This window comes from Oncorhynchus keta, chromosome 12, assembly GCF_023373465.1.
Source record: "Oncorhynchus keta strain PuntledgeMale-10-30-2019 chromosome 12, Oket_V2, whole genome shotgun sequence".
NCBI classification, from domain to species: domain Eukaryota; kingdom Metazoa; phylum Chordata; class Actinopteri; order Salmoniformes; family Salmonidae; genus Oncorhynchus; species Oncorhynchus keta.
The window spans coordinates 35,149,950-35,168,568 of record NC_068432.1 but is presented as its reverse complement, the minus strand read 5'-3'; the positions used below and the strand labels follow the sequence as shown (position 1 = coordinate 35,168,568).

Genomic DNA, 18,619 nt, shown 5'->3' with positions numbered 1-18,619 from the left:
GTGTGCTGTGTTTGGACGGTTTTTCTATTTTGATGGGGGTACCTTCTAACTCATCAATACTAAATTCACATAAATTCATAAACAGTTGGGTTAAACCTGGATGAATGTGGACCTCCTAAAGATGAAAGGAGATTGTTGAGTGTAAATGATGAGGGTTAATGGACCAGGCCTCTCAGGTGCCATATCCCAGAAGGCCTATGGTGCCTCTATTGTGGCTCACATAGACCCCTGCAGGGATAACGACACCAAGCACGGATTATTAAGTGACCATTTGTTGCGACCTATAGCGTGCATCTGAATAGTTATGAGTAGCATGTATTTGTGCTTCCAAGTAAATACGAGTGGTGAGCATCCTAATTTGAGCTGTGTGTAGCCACCAGACCGAACCCGACACCCAGCGCGCGCGGTGAAGATCAGTTTAGGCAAGGAACATGTATCGCAACCGAATGTCTCCAAATCGCCTTCCGCATTACTGAAATCTAACCCGAGGACATCAGGAGAGTGACATAATCCTCAAGACATCCCAAAACTGCGACCCAGCAAATGGAGTGCCATGGGTGTTTTGGAGATGTGTGTTGGAGTGGACTTCTGTCTCTACTTACTGTTTGGTCTTGCAGAGGTCGAGAAAAGAAGGGCGGACACTTCGAAACGTCAGCGTGCCTAAAGCTATAAATCTATCCAAACCGCTCTCTGCGCCCGGTATGGTGTAATGCGCAGACAGCTGCACATCTGTACTGCCAGTGCCAGCCTGAAGAGCCCGCATGTGGACAGCCATCTCACTCCTCACGCGGACACCTTGGATATAATGGAGAATACACATCATTGCCCTAATTTTTTATTAGAATACATTGGGGATATGAAAACATCGCGTAAATCTTCATGATCATACATGTTGCTCTGGTGGATGTTACGAACGTTATTTATGACATTTTCTCTCATGAAAAGGGTCAAAAGTAACACTTAACGGTCTCCCTAACGCGAGTTTTCTGTACGTTTCCCTGCGCCTCGGCTTTCGCGAACTGGTCCACTCCCTGCGTCGGGAAAGCCGATGTCTTCATTTGACTCCTTGCAGTTGGTGATGGTGGATCTATCTCGGATATCCAATGTGGAAACCAGAATCCAATTAGTTTGCGACTGAGCGACTGGAGAGAGAGCGCAGCGGCACTTTGCCCAGCCAGTCACTCCAGCGCGTAGCCTACCTGTGGGCAGACACATGGTTGGCTGCTCTGTATACGAGAAGCCACTCATCAAGCCTTGTTGCATTCATTTTCAGGGTCATTTTTACATTGTAAATTACATTAAACGCATCGGATGAACGCATCGGATATATGTGATAAGATACAATTTTACAGTCTGAATATATCCTTTGGATACAACTTGGGCTGCTTCTGACGCACCACGGAACGTTAAATGCATCGCTGTGTGTTGGATTTTAATACTGATACCAATTGCAGGTCTGCAAGGGCCAGATTTAAGGTAAGCACAGTACATTCACAGTTATTGGTTGTTCAGTAGTATTGAGTCATTTCGATGCATGTGTGTAGGCTGTCGTATGCCTATGATATTGATACATTCATTTTGAGGCTATTGGACATTCTGAATGTCTAGCCTACAAAATACAAAAACGCATTCATCAATTATTATCTTCGAAAGGACAAATGCATCAATCGTGTAAAAGCTGTGTATAAAAAAATCGGTGTTAGCTGCACAATTAAAAGTGGACAAACTTTAGCTGCAGACAATGCTCAATTAATTAACAAGAGCCAAGGTAATAATTAATTGGCCAGGGATTCACCATCTGGCGAATTCATGTCAACATTTGGTCTTGTGTAACCTTTCTGCTGGACAGTAGCCAATGCGCTATGCATGGTGTGTCCATAAACACATTTTGGAGTAAAGGCGCACCCTACGCCTGTGGCGGCCACCTATTTCAGTAACACGCACTCATAAATTCTCTCTGAAATAGGTTTAAAATTAGTTGTAATCGAGGTGTTGTTTAGGCCAGAATGGAAATTCATAGACATGCAGAAATATCTTGGCACAAAAACAATCATTCAAAAATTATTGTGATTATCAATATTTATATCATGCAGAAGCTATGGAGGACCCTAAAGTAATAGGATAGTCATGTATTAAATGATATTAATAGATTATATCTAGTCTATTTAAACCTAAATACCAATGTGGTAACAGTTTATAGTTACATATAGTGTTTATAACCTTCTAGACATATTTGACCTTTAAATGGAAAAATACAAATTTGATCAAATGTAAATAATGCTCTCTGAAGTTTGTTCATTTGGAACCCCAGTTAGCCAACAAAACGTCATACAAATAACGACAGGTAACTGGCAAAATAAACACCAACATAAAGTTTCTTAGGGCGTTGGGCCACCACCAGCCAGAACAGCTTCAATGCACCTCACCATAGATTCTACAAGTGTCTGGAACTCTATCGGAGACCTCAATTCTTCTACGGGAAATTCCATCATTTGGTGTTTTGTTGACCATGGTGGAAAACGCTGTCCTAGGCGCCGCTTCAGAATCTCCCATAAGTATTCAATTGAGTTGAGATCTGGTGTCTGAGACGGCCATGGCATATGATTTACATTGTTTTTATGCTCATCAAACTATTCAGGGACCTCTTGTGCCGTGTGGATGGAGGCATTGTCATCCTATGGGGGCATAGCCATGGTAACCACAATAATGGCCTGCCCAGCATTTTTATACATTTTATCAATTTGTACAATTTTCCAGTTCTCGCTATTGAAAGATGACCAAACCAACCCCCTATTGAAAGATGACCGAACCAACCCCCTATTGAAAGATGACCAACCAACCTCCTATTGAAAGATGACCGAACCAACCCCCTATTGAAAGATGACCAAACCAACCCCCTATTGAAAGATGACCAAACCAACCCCCTATTGAAAGATGACCAAACCAACCCCCTATTGAAAGATGACCAAACCAACCCCCTATTGAAAGATGACCAAACCAACCCCCTATTGAAAGATGACCAAACCAACCCCCTTTTGGCACTGTGTCTACAGCCTACACTTATATTAATAGTTCAATCCAATTCGGAAATGTTTGATTACTGTAAAGTAGGATCCAACTCACACATCCGTCTCGTTTTCTTGCAGATTCCTTCATAGGAACTGAGTCTAAGATGAAGTTATGGGATGTTTTGGCCACGTGTTTGTTGTTCCTGAGCTCCGTCTCCACACGCCCCCTTTACCAAAACCTTCAGCCTGCCAAAAGAGCACACTACTCAGATTGGCATAGTGATTCTCTGTCCCCGTCTGTGGAGGAACCAGAGCCAGAGTTCCAGTCGGAGTCTCACAGCCTGCAAGAGATTTCCATGGAAGAAAAATGTAAGTCAAGATTCTGATACATTGTTTTTTCACCTACTGAAGTGTCAAACATACTTTCTTCTGCATAAGATCAGACCATCTTCAGGAAAATTATAATTTCTTATAGAAGACTATTAAAGTTGCTTGATGAGACTCTGTTGCAAAACCGTAGCATTAATGTGACTGCAGTACTCAGTCCTCAACTGGTTCTGTTTCTTGAAGTGAATATGGGTTTAAAGAGGGTGACACACCATACATTAAACATACCATGTATTGTTTGGTACTCAGTGTGTTCAAATTGCCTCATTACCAAAACCAAACGTGCTACATTCAGTCCAAACATGTAACCCAAACAGAGAGGATACTTATCTGTTTACCATGGCCATAGGTTGCCATGTGTTACATATTGCACCAGGGTGCTCCCCTGGTAAGAACAGGCTCTCTGGGGTTACACTTGGTTTTTGGTGGGTAAAGTCTTGCTACTGCCTTTTGCTATGAACCACATTGTAGCAAGGCAAGCTTATCCCAAATAAAGGGACAGCAGTCAATGTAATTGATGCCTGATAGTGTGAAGCGCCCTTGAACGGAGGCCAGACCAGTCATTGATGAACCCTGCTGAGTGCCTGATTCAGAGGAGGAGCAGTAGTTTGTCTAACAGCAGGTTTGAGCAGCCTTCTCTGCTACTGTGGGCAGCATCACACTGGGGTCAAAACATCCATGAGGCAGAAGGAGCAAGAAATAGTGACTGCAGCGCCTCAGTCCTAAACAGAGTTGAGCACTGACATTTCTACTGCCTTGTTTATCTTCAACCCTGCCTCTCTGGGACTGCGGTATTTGTGCCCTCTCCCTGTTAGGAAAACAAAGCACCCCCCCCTTCCCCAACCAAGTTACAGTAGAGGAACCACAAAACAGATGCCGATCACAGGAGAAAGAATGGACTATATGGAGTAAGAAGCAACAAGGGAAAGCTCAATATTGTATTTATGTTGTTCATTTTAGCAGCTGCGAGGGCAAGGAATTCAATTTGTATAAAACAGCATGAACCTGTCTTGTCTGTACAAAATATAAGCTGTAGATGAAACATGGAACATTTAGACCAGAGAAATGTTTCCCCCTCACCTCATATTCAGTTAGCGGCGGTGAGTGACATCCCCTCGGCCTGTTCTGTAACTTAAGACCATTAACAATGCACCAAGGTGTAAACAACCCTGGAATTCAATGGGAGGTTTTGGCCTTTTGTTTCAGTTGCAATGTCTGTGGTAAGCGATGACTCTTGTACCCATTCCAAGTCATCTTTGGAGGCAAGTGTCTCTGCAGCTGATCCACAGCCTCTAGAGATACTTGTGTCTGCAGAAAACATGTACAAGGCTTCTGGAGCATGCACAACTAGGCTAGAAAACGGATGAAGTTGTTAATAGTAAATCATATTTTGGTCCCTGTCGGATCCTTGTCAGGACTTCACTTTGGTCTCAGTGGAGCTTTACACTGGCAGGCTTCAGAGCTGATCTCTAAATCATAAAAACATGATTCTAGAGAACGTTTGAAACAGGTGCATGGGAGAGCCAGGAGGTGTTTCTGTATTTTGGGCGGTTTTGCTGCAGAACACTTCACTTGTCTGTCAGCTGGCATAGAATAGTACCTACCCCTGTCTGTCAGCTGATATAGAATAGTACCTACCCCTGTCTGTCAGCTGACATAGAATAGTACCTACCCCTGTCTGTCAGCTGGCATAGAATAGTACCTACCCCTGTCTGTCAGCTGATATAGAATAGTACCTACCCCTGTCTGTCAGCTGACATAGAATAGTACCTACCCCTGTCTGTCAGCTGACATAGAATAGTACCTATCACTGTCTGTCAGCTGACATAGAATAGTACCTACCCCCGTCTGTCAGCTGATATAGAATAGTACCTACCCCTGTCTGTCAGCTGATATAGAATAGTACCTACCCCTGTCTGTCAGCTGACATAGAATAGTACCTACCCCTGTCTGTCAGCTGATATAGAATAGTACCTACCCCTGTCTGTCAGCTGACATAGAATAGTACCTACCACTGTCTGTCAGCTGGCATAGAATAGTACCTACCCCTGTCTGTCAGCTGACATAGAATAGTACCTATCACTGTCTGTCAGCTGACATAGAATAGTACCTACCCCTGTCTGTCAGCTGACATAGAATAGTACCTATCACTGTCTGTCAGCTGGCATAGAATAGTACCTACCCCTGTCTGTCAGCTGACATAGAATAGTACCAACCCCCCTTTATCAGCTGAAATAGAATAGTACCTACCCCTGTCTGTCTGCTGAAATAGAATAGTACCTACCCCTGTCTGTCTGCTGGCATAGAATAGTACCTACCCCTGTCTATCAGCTGAAATAGAATAGTACCTACCCCTGTCTATCAGCTGAAATAGAATAGTACATACCCCTGTGTGTCTGCTAGCATAGAATAGTACCTACCCCTGTCTATCAGCTGAAATAGAATAGTACCTACCCCTGTCTGTCTGCTAACATAGAATAGTACCTACCCCTGTCTGTCTGCTGAAATAGAATAGTACCTACCCCTGTCTATCAGCTGAAATAGAATAGTACCTACCCCTGTCTGTCTGCTAACATAGAATAGTACCTACCCCTGTCTGTCAGCTGACATAGAATAGTACCTACCCCTGTCTGTCAGCTGGCATAGAATAGTACCTACCACTGTCTGTCTGCTAACATAGAATAGTACCTACCCCTGTCTGTCAGCTGGCATAGAATAGTACCTACCACTGTCTGTCTGCTAACATAGAATTGTACCTACCCCTGTCTGTCAGCTGACATAGAATAGTACCTACCCCTGTGTGTCTGCTAGCATAGAATAGTACCTACCCCTGTCTGTCAGCTGACATAGAATAGTACCTACCCCTGTCTGTCAGCTGGCATAGAATAGTACCTACCACTGTCTGTCTGCTAACATAGAATAGTACCTACCCCTGTCTGTCAGCTGGCATAGAATAGTACCTACCCCTGTCTGTCAGCTGGCATAGAATAGTACCTACCCCTGTCTGTCAGCTGACATAGAATAGTACCTACCCCTGTCTGTCAGCTGGCATAGAATAGTACCTACCACTGTCTGTCAGCTGACATAGAATAGTACCTACCCCTGTCTGTCAGCTGGCATAGAATAGTACCTACCACTGTCTGTCTGCTAACATAGAATAGTACCTACCCCTGTCTGTCAGCTGGCATAGAATAGTACCTACCCCTGTCTGTCAGCTGGCATAGAATAGTACCTACCCCTGTCTGTCAGCTGGCATAGAATAGTACCTACCACTGTCTGTCTGCTAACATAGAATAGTACCTACCCCTGTCTGTCAGCTGGCATAGAATAGTACCTACCACTGTCTGTCTGCTAACATAGAATAGTACCTACCCCTGTCTGTCAGCTGGCATAGAATAGTACCTACCCCTGTCTGTCAGCTGGCATAGAATAGTACCTACCCCTGTCTGTCAGCTGGCATAGAATAGTACCTACCACTGTCTGTCTGCTAACATAGAATAGTACCTACCACTGTCTGTCTGCTAACATAGAATAGTACCTACCACTGTCTGTCTGCTAACATAGAATTGTACCTACCCCTGTCTGTCAGCTGACATAGAATAGTACCTACCCCTGTGTGTCTGCTGGCATAGAATAGTACCTACCACTGTCTGTCAGCTGGCATAGAATAGTACCTACCCCTGTCTGTCTGCTAACATAGAATAGTACCTACCCCTGTCTGTCAGCTGGCATAGCATAGTACCTACCACTGTAGGTCAGCTGGCACAGAATAGTACCTACCACTGTCTGTCAGCTGGCATAGAATAGTACCTATCACTGTCTGTCAGCTGGCATAGAATAGTACCTACCACTGTAGGTCAGCTGGCATAGAATAGTACCTACCACTGTCTGTCTGCTGGCATAGAATAGTACCTACTACTGTCTGTCAGCTGGCATAGAATAGTACCTACCCCTGTCTGTCTGCTAACATAGAATAGTACCTACCCCTGTCTGTCAGCTGGCATAGAATAGTACCAACCCCCGTCTATCAGCTGAAATAGAATAGTACCTACCCCTGTCTGTCAGCTGGCATAGCATAGTACCTACCACTGTAGGTCAGCTGGCACAGAATAGTACCTACCACTGTCTGTCAGCTGGCATAGAATAGTACCTATCACTGTCTGTCAGCTGGCATAGAATAGTACCTACCACTGTAGGTCAGCTGGCATAGAATAGTACCTACCACTGTCTGTCTGCTGGCATAGAATAGTACCTACTACTGTCTGTCAGCTGGCATAGAATAGTACCTACCCCTGTCTGTCTGCTAACATAGAATAGTACCTACCCCTGTCTGTCAGCTGGCATAGAATAGTACCAACCCCCGTCTATCAGCTGAAATAGAATAGTACCTACCCCTGTCTGTCAGCTGGCATAGCATAGTACCTACCACTGTAGGTCAGCTGGCACAGAATAGTACCTACCACTGTCTGTCAGCTGGCATAGAATAGTACCTATCACTGTCTGTCAGCTGGCATAGAATAGTACCTACCACTGTAGGTCAGCTGGCATAGAATAGTACCTACCACTGTCTGTCTGCTGGCATAGAATAGTACCTACCACTGTCTGTCAGCTGGCATAGAATAGTACCTACCCCTGTCTGTCTGCTAACATAGAATAGTACCTACCACTGTCTGTCAGCTGGCATAGAATAGTACCTACCCCTGTCTGTCAGCTGGCATAGAATAGTACCTACCCCTGTCTGTCAGCTGGCACAGAATATTACCTACCAGTGTCTGTCTGCTGGCATAGAATAGTACCTACCCCTGTCTGTCTGCTAACATAGAATAGTACCTACCACTGTCTGTCAGCTGGCATAGAATAGTACCTACCCCTGTCTGTCAGCTGGCATAGAATAGTACCAACCCCCGTCTATCAGCTGAAATAGAATAGTACCTACCCCTGTCTGTCAGCTAACATAGAATAGTACCTACCCCTGTCTGTCTGCTAGCATAGAATAGTACCTACCCCCGTCTATCAGCTGAAATAGAATAGTACCTACCCCTGTCTGTCTGCTAACATAGAATAGTACCTACCCCTGTCTGTCAGCTGGCATAGAATAGTACCTACCCCCGTCTATCAGCTGAAATAGAATAGTACCTACCCCTGTCTGTCAGCTGGCATAGAATAGTACCTACCCCTGTCTGTCAGCTGGCACAGAATAGTACCTACCACTGTCTGTCTGCTAACATAGAATAGTACCTATCACTGTCTGTCTGCTGGCATAGAATAGTACCTATCACTGTCTGTCTGCTAACATAGAATTGTACCTACCCCTGTCTGTCAGCTGGCACAGAATAGTACCTACCACTGTCTGTCTGCTAACATAGAATAGTACCTATCACTGTCTGTCAGCTGGCATAGAATAGTACCTATCACTGTCTGTCTGCTAACATAGAATTGTACCTACCCCTGTCTGTCAGCTGACATAGAATAGTACCTAACCCTGTCTGTCTGCTAACATAGAATAGTACCTACCCCTGTCTGTCAGCTGGCATAGAATAGTACCTACCCCCGTCTATCAGCTGAAATAGAATAGTACCTACCCCTGTCTGTCAGCTGGCATAGAATAGTACCTACCCCTGTCTGTCAGCTGGCATAGAATAGTACCAACCCCCGTCTATCAGCTGAAATAGAATAGTACCTACCCCTGTCTGTCTGCTAACATAGAATAGTACCTACCACTGTAGGTCAGCTGGCATAGAATAGTACCTACCACTGTCTGTCTGCTGGCATAGAATAGTACCTACCACTGTCTGTCAGCTGGCATAGAATAGTACCTACCCCTGTCTGTCAGCTGGCACAGAATAGTACCTACCACTGTCTGTCAGCTGGCATAGAATAGTACCTATCACTGTCTGTCTGCTAACATAGAATTGTACCTACCCCTGTCTGTCTGCTAACATAGAATAGTACCTACCCCTGTCTGTCAGCTGACATAGAATAGTACCTACCCCTGTCTGTCTGCTAACATAGAATTGTACCTACCCCTGTCTGTCTGCTAACATAGAATAGTACCTACCCCTGTGTGTCTGCTGAAATAGAATAGTACCTACCCCTGTCTGTCTGCTGGCATAGAATAGTACCTACCACTGTCTGCCAGCTGGCATAGAATAGTACCTACCCCTGTCTGTCTGCTAACATAGAATAGTACCTACCACTGTCTGTCAGCTGGCATAGAATAGTACCTATCACTGTCTGTCTGCTAACATAGAATTGTACCTACCCCTGTCTGTCAGCTGACATAGAATAGTACCTACCCCTGTCTGTCTGCTAACATAGAATTGTACCTACCCCTGTCTGTCTGCTAACATAGAATAGTACCTACCCCTGTGTGTCTGCTGAAATAGAATAGTACCTACCCCTGTCTGTCAGCTGGCATAGAATAGTACCTACCACTGTCTGCCAGCTGGCATAGAATAGTACCTACCCCTGTCTGTCAGCTGGCATAGAATAGTACCTACCCCTGTCTGTCTGCTGGCATAGAATAGTACCTACCACTGTCTGCCAGCTGGCATAGAATAGTACCTACCCCTGTCTGTCAGCTGGCATAGAATAGTACCTACCACTGTCTGTCAGCTGGCATAGAATAGTACCTACCCCTGTCTGTCAGCTGGCATAGAATAGTACCTACCCCTGTCTGTCAGCTGGCACAGAATAGTACCTACCACTGTCTGTCAGCTGGCACAGAATAGTACCTACCACTGTCTGTCAGCTGGCATAGAATAGTACCTACCCCTGTCTGTCAGCTGGCATAGAATAGTACCTACCCCTGTCTGTCAGCTGGCACAGAATAGTACCTACCACTGTCTGTCAGCTGGCACAGAATAGTACCTACCACTGTCTGTCAGCTGGCATAGAATAGTACCTACCCCTGTCTGTCAGCTGGCATAGAATAGTACCTACCCCTGTCTGTCAGCTAACATAGAATAGTACCTACCACTGTCTGTCAGCTGGCATAGAATAGTACCTACCCCTGTCTGTCAGCTGGCATAGACTAGTACCTACCCCTGTCTGTCAGCTGGCACAGAATAGTACCTACCACTCTCTGTCAGCTGGCACAGAATAGTACCTACCACTGTCTGTCAGCTGGCATAGAATAGTACCTACCCCTGTCTGTCAGCTGGCATAGAATAGTACCTACCCCTGTCTGTCAGCTGGCACAGAATAGTACCTACCACTGTCTGTCAGCTGGCATAGAATAGTACCTACCCCTGTCTGTCAGCTGGCATAGAATAGTACCTACCCCTGTCTGTCAGCTGGCACAGAATAGTACCTACCACTGTCTGTCAGCTGGCATAGAATAGTACCTATCACTGTCTGTCTGCTAACATAGAATTGTACCTACCCCTGTCTGTCAGCTGACATAGAATAGTACCTACCCCTGTCTGTCAGCTGGCATAGAATAGTACCTATCACTGTCTGTCTGCTAACATAGAATTGTACCTACCCCTGTCTGTCAGCTGGCATAGAATAGTACCTATCACTGTCTGTCTGCTAACATAGAATTGTACCTACCCCTGTCTGTCAGCTGACATAGAATAGTACCTACCACTGTCTGTCTGCTGGCATAGAATAGTACCTACTACTGTCTGTCAGCTGGCATAGAATAGTACCTACCCCTGTCTGTCTGCTAACATAGAATAGTACCTACCCCTGTCTGTCAGCTGGCATAGAATAGTACCAACCCCCGTCTATCAGCTGAAATAGAATAGTACCTACCCCTGTCTGTCAGCTGGCATAAAATAGTACCTATCACTGTCTGTCTGCTAACATAGAATTGTACCTACCCCTGTCTGTCAGCTGACATAGAATAGTACCTACCCCTGTCTGTCTGCTAACATAGATTTGTACCTACCCCTGTCTGTCTGCTAACATAGAATTGTACCTACCCCTGTCTGTCTGCTAACATAGAATAGTACCTACCCCTGTCTGTCAGCTGGCATAGAATAGTACCTACCACTGTAGGTCAGCTGGCATAGAATAGTACCTACCACTGTCTGTCTGCTGGCATAGAATAGTACCTACCACTGTCTGTCAGCTGGCATAGAATAGTACCTACCACTGTCTGTCTGCTGGCATAGAATAGTACCTACCACTGTCTGTCAGCTGGCATAGTATAGTACCTACCCCTGTCTGTCTGCTAACATAGAATAGTACCTACCACTGTCTGTCAGCTGGCACAGAATAGTACCTAGCACTGTCTGTCAGCTGGCATAGAATAGTACCTATCACTGTCTGTCTGCTAACATAGATTTGTACCTACCCCTGTCTGTCAGCTGACATAGAATAGTACCTACCCCTGTCTGTCTGCTAACATAGAATTGTACCTACCCCTGTCTGTCTGCTAACATAGAATAGTACCTACCCCTGTGTGTCTGCTGAAACAGAATAGTACCTACCCCTGTCTGTCTGCTGGCATAGAATAGTACCTACCACTGTCTGCCAGCTGGCATAGAATAGTACCTACCCCTGTCTGTCAGCTGGCACAGAATAGTACCTACCACTGTCTGTCAGCTGGCATAGAATAGTACCTATCACTGTCTGTCTGCTAACATAGAATTGTACCTACCCCTGTCTGTCAGCTGACATAGAATAGTACCTACCCCTGTCTGTCTGCTAACATAGAATTGTACCTACCCCTGTCTGTCTGCTAACATAGAATTGTACCTACCCCTGTCTGTCTGCTAACATAGAATTGTACTTACCCCTGTCTGTCTGCTAACATAGAATATTACCTACCCCTGTGTGTCTGCTGAAATAGAATAGTACCTACCCTGTCTGTCTGCTAACATAGAATTGTACCTACCCCTGTCTGTCTGCTCTTTATCAGCTGATAGACACACAATAGGAGGTGTCTAAATAAAAAAGGCACAGGGTGTCTAAACAGATTGGCCCCTGGCTTACCCGATACGGCCCAATCAGCTTTGGACCTGGGTGGATCAGATTACCTGTTCCCTGGTAGTGGGACGGGTGAGACAGGTGACACCCACCACCATAGAGAGGCTGGGTTTCTGACATCTCCACCTGCCAGACAGACACACTACAGAACATGTCTGGATGCCCTGTGCCCACCACACACAGGCCAGTCAACTGAGGCCTGGAGGAAACATGTCAAGGCCAGCATAGCCCCTCTTCTAACCTTACCTCCACCGACCAAATACACAGATGCACAAACATACACGCAGGCACATTAAAACATAATAAAAACGTCATACACCTGATTGCTGTTGGGTAATAGTGCCATACTAATTGAGTCATTTCACAATAATGTTTTCTTCTGAGTGGGTTGCAAGATGCTTATGCGCTGTGGAGCAGGAGGGGGTTTACACTATAATAGAATCAACATGTATTACATAAGGATCAGGACTCTCTGGGTCTCTTATTGTTCCCCTCTGCAGAGGGCAGAGGGCTCCCTGCATGTTTTGAATTTTAAGCAGAATAGGTGCTCTTAGAGATCTGCTCTTACTCAATGTCACATTCCGTATGATTCCCTTCTGGAGGTGCTGTAAACTCTGATTCAATGTTTTAAAAGGGAAAGAGAAGGATGTCCATTCCAAGACCTAGAACTAAGATCAGAGTCACATTTAGAGAAGACTTGTGCCAATACGGTTTGTGTCTGAATGTTCTGAGAGCGCCACTTTCTCCTCCATAGCCGTAGCTAAGTGATAATTGATGTTGTTCTGTTTCTCTGATAGTTTCAAAACCTATGAAGATGTCCAGTGAAAGCAGATATGCAATTTGTCGACACCACAACACAGTACAGACTTGGAGACACATTATCCCCAATGCCAATCAATAAAAATGTCTGTTAAATTCGCTACTCTGTTTTGCTTGTTTGCAGTGGGTCATTTCATAGGGAACTGTCAGAGGCACTGACATATTGTTACATCACCAACATGGCGAGAATAAAACCTGGCTGAACTCTTAATATATGGCTTTGCCTAAAATGACTGAGGAAAACTAAAACAATCCTCTGTATGGCACTGTCAGCTGTAACAGTTATCGAAGCATTGCTACTTTGTCATGGAGATGCTCAATATTGATTTAACATTCAAATTGTTGTCATTACTATTTTTACTTCTATTGTTTATTACGACTCTATGTGTTGTCATTTTATTGCATTGAATTCACTATTGCATTATCAGTAATTTCCTCTTTGCATCCTCTCTCTCTTAAAGATGACATCACAGGCCCATATCCGGACCAGTTTGAGGATGTAATGGATTTTATCAAGGCTACCATTGGCAGACTGAGAAGATCATCAGAGCCCGCCGGCGGCTCAAGGGGAAGGAGGGAGCAGAGAGAGCAGGGGAGACAGAGAGGAGCAGCAAACATAGACCGAAGAGGGGGAGGGAGAGGAGTGGGGAGAGGAGGGCGTGGGGAGAAGAAGGGTCGGGGGCGAGGGGGCAAAGGGAGGAGCAGTGAAAGAGGGGAGCAGCGGATGAAGCCGGTTGAAGGCCGAGGCTGCTTGCTAAAAGAGGTCCATCTCAACGTCACAGACTTAGGGTTGGGCTACCGGACCAAAGAGGAGCTGATCTTCCGGTACTGCAGCGGGCCTTGTTCAGATGCAGAGACCAACTATGACAAGATCCTCAACAACCTCACCCACAACAAGAAGCTGGTCAAGGACACACCCTCCCGCACCTGCTGTCGACCAATCACGTTTGACGATGATCTGTCATTCCTGGATGACAACAACGAGGACTACCACATTCTGCGGAAGCATTCCGCCCGCAAATGTGGCTGTGTCTGACTCTGGGAGAGACGAATGAAAGAAAGGTTAACAGACAGACAGAAAGGAGAAGGAGCAGTAACATAAAGCCTCTCAGAGGCTGGTACTGCCTCTTGGAATGAAGGAACACATGGGAAAAGAAGGGAACATGAGACGGATACAGTCCACTCCAGTGGTGTCTTAGGAACCATGGACAGTATTAGCATGTCCTGTGTCCCACTCCTGAGAGGCTGCTGTGGGGTGAACAGGGATGGTGTGGTCCCCAAACCTCCAGTAATTAGGCTGATTTAGAGCCCAGATCAGGTCACAGTGGAGAAGGGACTCCTCTATGCTATAATTACATAGAATTTTAATTACTTAGAAATTCAGCGTAACGTCTTTACAAGAGACGTTGTCAATTCAGCTCAGTATTCACTTCATGATTGGATGGCGTTCTTGGACGCCTACAGGGGATACGCTCTCATTTCCCTTTGGAACCATGCTGTTACACTCACAGGCTTGCCTGCAATGGAGCTGCTGAGACGGAATCAGAGGAATTCAGGATATTGTTCCTCAAAAACGTCTGTTTTTCCGTAGTCAGATCATGAGGCATACAGTGAGAGCAGAACTCTTCTTGACAAGTATTTCCAGCTGCAGTCCAGAGTGTTCTGGTTTCACTGCACAGACTGGAGCTTAACGTTTACATTCACAATGAACGAGGGAACCTGTTGACTGGTTTAGTCCTATAGCAAAGAGACAGTCTGGTACGACACATCGATGTAAAATCCAATATATTTACAATTTATATATATATATACATATATATATATATATATACACACACACAAGATGTATTTATTAAGATTGAATTAACTTATTGTTATTTATTGCAGTCCATTTTATGAAAGAAATGTTTGTTTTTCTTATTTATTTAAGCTCTGTTTTGTCCCGGATGGTACCAAAGTGGAGCATGTGTTTTCTAAGTAGAATCAGATTGTGCTGAAACAACCGGATTCAAGGTGCAACCATAACTAATCAAACTCATCCCTCAGTTTCAAAATGCTGTACAAAGTCTGTAATCCATGGTAGTTAATCCTAAACCCACTGCCGATTCCAAAACATCATAGATTTTATGAGAATAACAGAGGCTATCGATTTAGAGAGGGGGCGCAGAAAGGAAGAGACAGGGTGGAGTGGACCAATTCCAACCTTTTTCAAAACTTACAAATCTTATCTCTGCTTTCGATCCTTTTGAATGATGCCAGGTTTGAGCGTCTTTGACAGTGTTCCTCATTTGTCACTAATGGAAAGCAGAGAGGGCTGAGCAGCCTGGGACGTTAGGGGCTGAGGGCCTGGGAGACACCAGTCAGCTGCTCCTCACTCTAACCAAGTAGATGGGTAAACAAGACTACTGCCAAAATCATGGCACGCCATTATCGGTTTACAAAGGAACATACAAAGCCTGCATTCATTGTTTATTTTCTAGGCATAAAGTCGTACTGCCAGTGGTTATCCCGGAGAGCTGTGTAGCTTTCTTTACAATGACACTCTCCACATTATTTCAAGACATCCTCTTTTTTTATAGACAGAATAACAAAATGACCTCATTGCTAGAGAAGTGGTGCAGTACAGGTTGGATATGGCCAGCCTTCAGGCCCACTGCTTTCAATTCACTTACATTCTCTTTCTATCACACCATTTGCAAAGTAATGTGTTACTAAACTTTTTACAAAATGCTACATAAAAGCTAGCCAGGAGTGATTGTAGCACAGAAAATCTCATAGAAGCATCATAGAAGCAGTCAGTAAAAACCTTGACGCTAGACTGTGGAAAAGGGACCCACTGTCCTTTGGCCATCACAGTGCAGTGCAGAAGTTGATGGTATGCATGTACACTTGGCTGCCAGGGTCTGTTACCCACAACCCTTCAGCCTGGTCCTGGCTCTACACCAAGTCTGGGCAAAAACTTCGTAGTGGTTACTGTCTCAGTAGGCTTTAGCGTTCTTGGGAGTGTCTCTGTCTCTATGGTCTCTGCTTTTTCTTACTAATCTGGGGTTTGTTTGAAAAAAATCCTCTAACATGCAGCTTAGCCCACTACTCCCACTGGAACACCAGTGCTTAAGACCATTTAAGGGCGATCTAGGCTCTGCCTCTCTTAGCCAAATCGACATGCACTCCCCTACAAATTTATTTGGACAGTGAAGCTTAAACTTTTCATTTGGGTCTATACTCCAGCATTTTCACTTTGAGATCAAATACTTCATATGAGGTGACAGTACAGAATGTCACTTTTTATTTTAGGGTATTTTCCAACATTCTGTTTATCCGTTTAAAAATGTAATCTCTGTGTATCTCGTCCTACCATTTGAAGGTGTCATAAATATTTGTACAGAATCACACACGTGTATTGAAGTGGTCAGAAATGTTATATTTGGTCCCATATTCCTAGCACACAATGATAAAGTTAGAGATACGAAGGTCATACCTCCAAGACATGCTAACCTCTCATCTTTACCAACAGGGGAGGTTAACATTTTTTGGGGGGGTATGATATTTATGTCTAACTTTCTCACTCATCATTATTCACGATTCATTCATGATTATCCGTAATCATTACTAGGGACCACATTAATGCAGAAGTGTTCCCGAAACACATTATATTCTTATTTACAATAAAAGTGACTCCAAAATTCCACAGTATATGATTTACTATTGGGAAAAACATCATCCGAACTGTAGCTCAGTTGGTAGAGCATGGCGCTTGTAACGCCAGGGTAGTGGGTTCGATCCCCGGGACCACCCATACGTAGAATGTATGCACACATGAATGTAAGTCGCTTTGGATAAAAGCGTCTGCTAAATGGCATATATTATATATTATAACCAAAACAAACTGCAAATGCATACAACAACTTTGTAGAGTCACAGGTTTGATAGGAATGTGGGAACAAATACTACACTTTTGACTACTTTAATACACTTACAAGTGAAAATATACAGTATATCACACAAGTGAGTACACCCCTCACAGTTTAGTAAATATTTGAGTATATCTTTTCATGTGACAACACTGAAGAAATGACACTTTGCTACAATGTAAAGTAGTGAGTGTACCGCTTGTATAACAGTGTAAATTTGCTGTCCCCTCAAAATAACTCAACACACAGCCATTAATGTCTAAACCGCTGGCAACCAAAGTGAGTACACCCCTAAGTGAAAATGTCCAAATTGGGCCCAAAGTGTCAATATTTTGTGTGGCCACCATCATTTTCCAGCACTGCCTTAACCCTCTTGGGCATGGAGTTCACCAGAGCTCCACAGGTTGCCACTGGAGTCCTCTTCTGCTCCTCCATGACGACATCACGGAGCTGGTGGATGTTAGACACCTTGCACTCCTCCACCTTCCGTTTGACGATGCCCCACAGATGCTCAATAGGGTTTAGGTCTGGAGACATGCTTGGCCCGTCCATCACCTTTACCCTCAGCTTCTTTAGCAAGGCAGTGGTTGTCTTGGAGTTGTGTTTGGGGTCGTTATCTTGTTGGAATACTGCCCTGCGGCCCTGTCTCCGAAGGGAGAGGGATCATGCTCTGCTTCAGTATGTCACAGTACATGTTGGCATTCATGGTTCCCTCAATGAACTGTAGCTCCCCAGTGCCGGCAGCACTCATGCAGCACCAGACCATGACACTCCCACCACCATGCTTGACTGTAGGCAAGACACACTTGTCTTTGTACTCCTCACCTGGTTGCCGCCACACACGCTTGACACCATCTGAACCAAATAGGTTTATCTTGGTCTCATCAGACCACAGGACATGGTTCCAGTAATCCATGTCCTTAGTCTGCTTGTCTTCAGCAAACTGTTTGCGGGCTTTTTTGTGCATCATCTTTAGAAGAGGCTTCCTTCTGGGACGACAGCCATGCAGACCAATTTAATGCAGTGTACGGCGTATGGTCTGAGCACTGACAGGCTGACCCCCCCCACCCCTTCAACCTCTGCAGCAATGCTGGCAGCACTCATACGTCTATTTCCCAAAGACAACCTCTGGATATGAAGCTGAGCACGTGCACTCAACTTCTTTGGTCGACCATGGCGTGGCCTGTTCTGAATGGAACCTGTCCAGTTAAACCGTTTGGTGGCCACCGGTGCAGCTCAGTTTCAGGGTCTTGGCAATCTTCTTATAGCCCATCTTTATGTAGAGCAACAATTCTTTTTTTTTTCAGATCCTCAGAGAGTTCTTTGCCATGAGGTGCCATTTTGAACTTCCAGTGACCAGTCAGTATGAGGGAGTGTGAGAGCGATGACACCAAATTTAACACACCTGCTCCCCATTCACACCTGAGACCTTGTAACACTAATGAGTCACATGACACCAGGGAGGGAATATGGCTAATTGGGCCTAATTTGGACATTTTCACTTAGGGGTGTACTCACTTTTGTTGCCAGCAGTTTAGACATTAATGGCTGTGTGTT

General features: G+C 44.8%; 1 protein-coding gene across 1 annotated transcript; it reads left to right on the top strand.

The window, feature by feature from the left end:
* Window positions 1-733: 733 nt before the first annotated feature.
* LOC118391716 (glial cell line-derived neurotrophic factor-like) lies at window positions 734-16,993 on the top strand. Its single transcript, XM_035783217.2, has 3 exons — window positions 734-1,476; window positions 3,147-3,377; window positions 13,613-16,993. The coding sequence occupies exons 2-3, from the start codon at window positions 3,173-3,175 to the stop codon at window positions 14,185-14,187; spliced, it is 780 nt and encodes a 259-aa protein (XP_035639110.1). The 5' UTR covers window positions 734-1,476; window positions 3,147-3,172; the 3' UTR covers window positions 14,188-16,993.
* Window positions 16,994-18,619: the final 1,626 nt, after the last annotated feature.

Excerpts from the sequence above, each read along its gene's own strand:
- LOC118391716 (XM_035783217.2), top strand. The coding sequence starts at position 3,173 with ATGAAGTTATGGGATGTTTTGGCCACGTGTTTGTTGTTCCTGAGCTCC. Across the intron at positions 3,378-13,612 it reads GATTTCCATGGAAGAAAAAT|ATGACATCACAGGCCCATAT; the intron begins GTAAGTCAAGAT and ends TCTCTCTTAAAG.